Source organism: Haemaphysalis longicornis, unplaced genomic scaffold (assembly GCF_048455015.1).
Source record: "Haemaphysalis longicornis isolate Haplotype H1 unplaced genomic scaffold, Haemaphysalis longicornis Haplotype H1 scaffold_8, whole genome shotgun sequence".
In the NCBI taxonomy this organism is placed as follows: Eukaryota; Metazoa; Arthropoda; class Arachnida; order Ixodida; family Ixodidae; genus Haemaphysalis; species Haemaphysalis longicornis.
In genome coordinates this window covers 173,326,175-173,333,614 of record NW_027526445.1, presented here as the reverse complement: position 1 = coordinate 173,333,614, position 7,440 = coordinate 173,326,175, and the positions used below count along the sequence as shown (strand labels likewise).

The 7,440-nt window shown below is 47.4% G+C and overlaps 1 protein-coding gene across 1 annotated transcript in view; it reads left to right on the top strand.

The window, feature by feature from the left end:
• Positions 1–1,112: 1,112 nt before the first annotated feature.
• LOC144150123 (transmembrane protein 87A-like) overlaps positions 1,113–7,440 on the top strand; it is a 34,936-nt gene continuing 28,608 nt past the window's right edge. The window contains exons 1-6 of the mRNA XM_077681950.1: positions 1,113–1,347; positions 1,914–1,977; positions 2,031–2,134; positions 3,082–3,207; positions 3,273–3,297; positions 3,619–3,705. Coding sequence (XP_077538076.1) covers positions 1,249–1,347; positions 1,914–1,977; positions 2,031–2,134; positions 3,082–3,207; positions 3,273–3,297; positions 3,619–3,705 — 505 coding nt within the window. The 5' untranslated portion in view covers positions 1,113–1,248. The remainder of the gene's footprint in view (positions 1,348–1,913; positions 1,978–2,030; positions 2,135–3,081; positions 3,208–3,272; positions 3,298–3,618; positions 3,706–7,440) is intronic.

The window sequence follows — 7,440 nt, the reverse complement described above, 5'->3', positions numbered from 1 at the left end:
CAGCCTCCATGCAGTAACCGACAGCAGTTCGAAGTCCCCTCAAGCTCTCCAGTCAAAGTGTTGGCTTGTGTGTAGCAACAAATGAGGCGTAGGGAGAGAGATGCCAATGCTCGGTGATTTTGGTTCAGCGCTCTAGCTACCCCGGGCCTCATGTGAAAAAAAAAATGAACTGTAGCAAATGTGTATCTGTCACGCCGAAACTGAAAGCGAAACTCTTACTGCTTTAGCGCAGTAACAAAAAGCAGTTCGCCCCCCCCCCCCCCCCCCCCCGTATATTTATCTCCATATGCAGAAAGTTGTCGCTGTTCCGCGACTTAGTAATAACGTTCAGCCCCTTAAATGAGTCGTCAATCACGGGACACATGCTGCTCCGTTCAAGTTTAGGCCAATGAGTGCCGCCCCTTGCACTGACACACACGGGAAAAGGCCACTGCCCCCACGAAGTGCGGCGACAGCCACAGACTACTATTCATTGCGGCTTTGGCAGCGCCCGTGATCATGAGAAGAGGCACCGTGGAAAAGGCAGAAAATCGGGGATATGGGCTCGTTTGCGGGGATCCTCCAAGGTGGCGCTGGTTCTGCCCTCACGTGTCGAGTTGGGCAGAACACCGACTTTCTTGCTGTTCTTAGAAGGCCCTGAATTCACCCGGAGCAGCGTATGCATCGCTTTACGTTTCATACGGTTGGGTCACAGGGCTGGAAGATTGCAGGAACGCCCCTAACCAGTCCGAAGGTGGCGACAGTCTGGCTTAATTTTCTTAGTCAGCGACGCGCCTGTCTTCTCTGAGCTGTGTATTTCGCGAAGTTGTGTGGGAGTCGTGGAAATAACCGAAGGAATCAGGCAGTACAGCGGTCGACAGCACCCCGGACTAATGCACCACTTTGAAGTTTATTCGCTGCACTGCGGAACCGGCGGAACTTCTGGATTTGAAGTTGGCGCCGGCCTCCCCCGCTTCACCCAAGCATATTTCCACATTTTTTATCAGTAAAAATAAACAAAACAACCCAAAAACAAGTTTTGTTGATTGAAATAGCTGGATTTTGTAATTATAAATGTTATGCACGACTTTTTTTTTTTAGGTTTTCAGGTACGCAGCCTCGTCTAGCTGACAACGAGTCAAACAGTTACGTCAGTTACGTTGATGTTCGCTCGTTCGCTCATGGGTGTTGTGCTGTGTGTTCCGATTAGTCACTTATGGCTCTTTTCGAATCGTAGTTTTGCGCTGTTATAAACAGAAAGCAAGAACGATGTATATTGACTTTCGGTTATACCTAAGCCTGTGTTTCGTGTTCGTTCCGTGCAGCAGTTTTCCAGATCAAGGGAAGTGGTCCTTCAAAGTTGAGAATGTGAGTTTCGCACCACCTTTCTGCCTTGTCAACGCATTCGCTGGTCCAAAGCCCGCTGCAGTGTCGTTACGAGCCTACTACATTCTTCCAGGGCGTTGAGTGTGTTACGCCGTGTGCATGCTAGGCGAATGAGTGGCTCGATCGGGGTTGCGATGCGCGCAGTGTCCGATTGCACCTGCATCCGCTGGGAAGCCGTCAGCCACCTCCTCAATTTCCTGAAAGCAACAAAGCTGGTCTGGCGGCTGTAGTGTCACATTCGAAAACCTGTGGATCTGTGCAGTGTCCATCATCGTGTTGTACAGTGTGGGATGTGCAGCGTACGGCACAGATGTTCTGTGCTTTGGTGTGTGAGCTGCGCTGTTTCGCCTACAAGTTATAACTCGCTCCACGACGCCCTACAAACTTTCTACTTCCTCTATACACCCAGCGCCCTCTCTGTAATTCCCTCTCCCGCGCTGCATTGTATGCTGGCGAACCACGTGACCGAGTACAATAATACCCCCTATGTCCTTCCCTTACCATTTCTGTTAGAATAGATTAACAACTGCAACGCGTAATGAATGCAGGTGGACGAGTACTACTTGGCGGTGCAGAAGAGCCTATACAATGGATCGACGGCCTCCGTGAGATGTAAGCGCGTGCTGGTCATTGGTGGGCAGCAGTTCATGTGTTGTTCCGTGCAGTGTCCTGCGAGCCCAGCCTGCCGACGGAGTCGCCAACACTGAAAGTGAGCTGGACACTGCATCGCAGCCCGTGCTTCCAGGAGTTCCTCGACGTTGATTTGCTGGTACGCACACGGTGCCTACGTGGTACGCACGCGGTGCTGGTACGCACGTGGTGCTTAGGGACAAGAGAGCGGAGTGGGTCAGGGAACAAAAGCGTGTTAAGGACGTATTAGTAGAAATTAAGAAGAAGAAATGGACGTGGGCAGGGCATGTAATGTGAAGGCACGATAACCGTTGGTCATTAAGGGTAACAGATTGGATCCCTAGAGAAGGCAAGCGTTGCAGGGGGCGGCAGAAAGTTAGATGGGCAGATGAGATCAAGAAGTTTGCGGGCATAAATTGGTCTCAGTTAGCACAGGGCTGGGGTAATTGGAGAATAATGGGAGAGGCCTTTGCCCTGCAGGGGGTGTAGATAGGCTGGTGGTGGTGATGATGATGATGACGCGGTGCCTCACACAGTCGCGATCAATTTGAGGGTGATCGCTCGAGCAGCGACTGAAACAAGCGGCGGCGCTACATTACGTCATCACTTTCGTGGTGAGGGAAACGTCAGCAGTAGCTTCCCTCGCTTTTTTCGCTGTTCCTTGTGCGGCTGTCACTCCCTGCGAGCAAGTCTCAGATTTCCCTTTTTTTTTACGCTTCAACAAACATGTCACAGTGAGCATACACGGTCTGGTCCAGTTGTCTCGATAACAACAAAAAGCTTGTAAACTTTTGCACAGAGGTGTAATTGTTATCCTAATCGTGACGCAGCCACGTTCGCACGGGATTGCCTTGGAAGGGAAACAAACAAAGAAAGAACGTCGTGAGTTAGTCGTCGGGGTGATGGTTATAGGCCAGAAATGCCTACGAAGGGAAGAAGGCAGCACAATATTTAGCTTTGCATTCCTGAAACCAGCCGCTATGCAGCTCTTGAAAGGCCTCCTGGTTGATGTTCCCGCGATCACCTTCCAATTCATCGCGACTACACGGCAGGCGATTGGTGCGCTCACGCCGATCGTCGTCACAGACGCAGGATCGGCTGGCCTCCGTGTTCCGAGGTGCCGATATCTTCGAGTCTTCGACCATGTACTTGGCAGTACCGGATCAGAAGCACCCGTGCCTGCATGTCATCGACCTTGTGCAGGGCAAAGTGGTGAGTTGTGCCTTACGGACTGGGGTACAGACGATCGCCTGACTGCCTCCTGCTCTGTCTTTCAGGCCAACTCCACAACGTCAGCCACTGGTAAGAGGACAAGGCCTTCTCATTCCACTAACGACACCCGTCCGGAACAGTCAGTCTAATTGCGAAATTCGCGATGCTTCACAGGTCAAAGCGTCGGATCCTGACAGCGCATAGAATTTTTAGTGTGAGCATTGCATGAAGCGAGGCTTATGCTTTAGTGACTTTAAATGTAAAACATGGAAAAACGCCAACATGATTCGAACTCGGAAGGTTGATGTCACAGAGCTTGAGCAGTGCATGCTGTTTGTGCACGTTGCCTTTGAGCCCTGGTGGTGCACTGGTGCAAGTGTGTGGGCTTCCCCTCCTCTCGATGCTGTCCAGGGTCTCCAGTGGCTGCCGCCGTGGCCCAGGATGGCATCTACATGCTGATACTGCGTGTAATCGGAAACCACAATTTCAGCCTCCAAGGTGGGTGTTGCATCATTCCCCAACTCGATGCTCAGTACTGTACAAGCGCTGCTTATAAGCCCCTGCTCGATTGTTCTGTGTGTCGACCCTTATTAAACAGTGACATGAAAACGAGGCAAGTGGGAGAAAGGGGCAGAGCTGTTGCTGACTCACAACTGAAGGGCTTATTAGGAAAATATTCGCAATTGAGTCTGTAGCAGAGGAATCTGTCATTCTGCACATGGCCCTCTGCGGTGGCTCCGTGACTGAGGCGTTGCGCTGCTGAGCACGAGGATGCGGGTTCGATTCCCGGATGTGGATTCCGGCCTTCTGGTGGAGGTGAAAAACAGAAACGCCCGTGTGTATGGGATTTCGGTGGACGTTAAAGATCCTCAGGTAGTCAAAATTAATGTGGAGCCCTCCACTATGGCGCGCCTCATCGCCTGCGTTGCGTCGGCGCGTTAAACGCCTAGAATTATTCTGCACATGTCCATGGAAAGGTGCAACTGTGCAAAGTGGAGTGGCATTGCAAAAATGACAGGAAAGCAAGCTTTGGTGAAATTTCGACAAGCTTTGATCCGAAGTTTGACGGTAGTAGCACGTGAGTTTCGCGCGGAAAGGAACCGTGGGTGATGTATTAGTAAGTTCCCGAGTGACGCTGCCTGACGAGGATCTTGGTTTCAGGTCAAATGCCGCTTACAAAATTGTCGCCTCGCCGCTTTGCTTTGTACTCTCGTACCTTTCCGTTTTGCAGAATGCTGGATCTCTGTTCTGCAGGTCTTTTTTGTTTTTATTTGCGGGCTGAGCCATGAATGTGAACCTTTTTTAATAGGTGGTGCAGCTGCGAGTTGGTAATAGTTCTGCCTGTCTATTCCATATACAGTCAAACCTCATTAAGCGAATTTTTGGATATAGCAAACTAAATACGAAGTTTGTTTGGTCACACCTAATTTCAATGACACCTATTCTTTTCATAACAAAACCAAAATCTCGAAAGCCACGCAATATCGGCTTAACAAAGATTTATCTGGTTCCGACGAGGCTCAAAACTTGACAGCTAGCATAATAAAAGCAAAATTTAAGAAAAGTGAGACAAAACAACCATTTTATAGTAGCTTAACTCTTTTGTGATCACGGGAAAATTGACCAATTTTTAGGGGTCCAAGAAAACATTTTTTTTTTGTTAGAAAAATTGGTCAGGTAGTAATTAAAGGAACAAAAATGCAGATTATTTAACGGCCTTTCCAATAACACCAGTTTTTTAAATGTTTTTATATATCATAGTTGTGAAAAGAAATATCAAAACCAAAATTTTTGTCAAGTCGCCGAAAAAGTTGATAAAAAAGAAGTTGTGTACATCAAACCACCGGTAGTAGAAAAAAATTGGAATATACATTTTGTAGGGAAACATTTCAAAAACACGCCCTAAAAAAATGTCAACTAGCGCAGAACAGTTTGCCAGATATAAAAAAAAAAATTTTAGCACGCGCAGTGCTCGTGTTATGCGGTGAAGCCCAACCTCCAATTCAATATGTGCAATTTCGAGTGGTTCCCTGGAATGAATCTGGCGCTTTGACATTATCAGAGGCACCAATTTGCCCCCACATAATGTAAAAACATCTTGTCAATGATTGACTTAGCATTTACAGCGAGCACAATATTTGGGACGAGCACGCGATGCGGAAAAAAACATGCATGAAGTTGAAAACGGAACGCCGTGGTTGATGCTTGTTGACATTCAGGGTCAGTTATCTCTCAAAACATAAAGTTGAGCTTTATTATCATCTTCTTACTCGCAATTGTAGCCTTGCTCGCAAAAATGAGGTGCGATGCTCTAGAATCGTGCGCTGCGAACTTTGGCCAAGTAGCAGTTGCGCGATAAAAAAGATCAGCACAACGAGCCTCCTCCATTGCAGCGCCACCTAACATTTTTCAAATGAAACAGTACAAAAACTTATCGGAGACTCCATCCGAATAGACAGTTCAACTAAGTAGCAACATTAGACACCCGGTATACCCTCATATGGAAATGAAACTGGAAGGCGAACAGGTGGCAGTGTAAGGCGGGTTTGAAGCGCTGTCCTTGACGGAACAGATATCTGGCGAATGGGTGTGATCTTTTGACTTGCATCTGGAGTTCTTATTGCAGAAATCGGGTTAGGGCGGGGAGAAATCAGGAGCGGCGTGCTTTGTTCGAGGATCAGTCGCAGACGCTCAAGGTGCCATGGCAGGTAGCCTTGAAGTTCGGTAACTGCATAGTAGCGCTAAATATGAATTTCGCGATGCAGAAACGAAACCGAAACTGTTGTAAACTGTTCGCGAATGGTCCTGGGGTAAGTAGAACTACCACAGAACTTGGAACAACGTGCGCAAAGGCAATAAAACTGCCTAAAATCATAAAGTAGCTTTGCAAATAGGCACTGCTTGACATTTTCATCCGATTTCTGGGATTATTACTGTCAGAGTGCGAACCTGATGATTGAAAATCGTTTGCTGGTTCACCATTCACGCTCTGATAGCAAAAAACAAACGCTGGTGCAGAGTAATTACGAGTGGCACGCATTCTTCGTTGGTAGCAGTGACGCATGATGACCACGCCCCTTTTTTGAAAGGCCATGTCCTGATCTAACTCCAAACAGCTTTGCTTGTTCGAGCAACGCCTGAACGCCATGAAAAGGCACTCACAAAGTATCGATCAAATTGAACGATTTTGAATAGGCGCGCTAGCGAAAGAGTTAAGGCCCTTTATTGGGTGGACACTGTGGAGAAGGCTTGACGCACTTTTACCGAAGGTTCTTGCACACTTTTGACACAGTTTTAATGTGAGAAAGCTTTCACGCTTCTCTCGACTTTTTTTAGGAAGGGATGATAAGGGTTTATTCCTGTTTAAATTTGTTCTTCAGTGTTTTCCTATTTTTGTCTCTGTCTTGTGATAGTGGTGTATGAGACGTTTCTTTTTTCCTTCATGAGGTGGACAGACTTCAAGACCGGACCCTCGCTCACTGCTGCTGCTCCCGCTTGTGCAGCGTGTTGCGAGTTTCTAATTTACCACCAACATAGTGATGATGACAGAGGTGCCAACAATGAAGTGGCTCGTTCGCAGCACGGTGATCGGGGCAGGCTTGAGCTTCAGATCGCGGCTTGAGCTTAGCCGTTTCTGACCCGGTGATTCCAAGTGGAATCAATCATATCGCTCTACTTGCTGTAGCACATAGAGAACAAAACCAAAACTGCTAGTTTTTTTGGGAATTATCCTTCAAGGGTGACTTCTGCGATATACAGCACCATCGGAGCGTTTTAACGGAGCCGGACGCTATGAAGAAGGAAAAGCTCCAGTGAACATGAAATTACGATGTCGAGGCTCAAAAAAAACCAGAGACCCTAGTTGTATTCGCAGGCTTGTAAATTTGTAAGTGTGCACAGAGTACCCCATTTCTTGCTTGTAGGCTCATGTGGTCATAAAATTTAGGAAAAAGGGGAAAAAATTTTTTTCTGCGTATAGTAACATTTTCAATTGCCGGATGTCTTAATTATTTGCCGCATTAATAAATCAGTAATTACTTGTACTACCAGATCTATTTTTTGTTTGTGGGCTTTGGGGATCCGTAGAATTTAGTAGAACACAGAGAAAACATTTTTGTGCTTGAGAAAAAGAATTGGGGCTGAAAGGGTTAAAACGTTGGTGCTTTTGCGTCACCATGCATGGTTTAGTGTCACTCTCGGTGGTTGCAAAGGAGCGCTGACGGTGTTTGATGT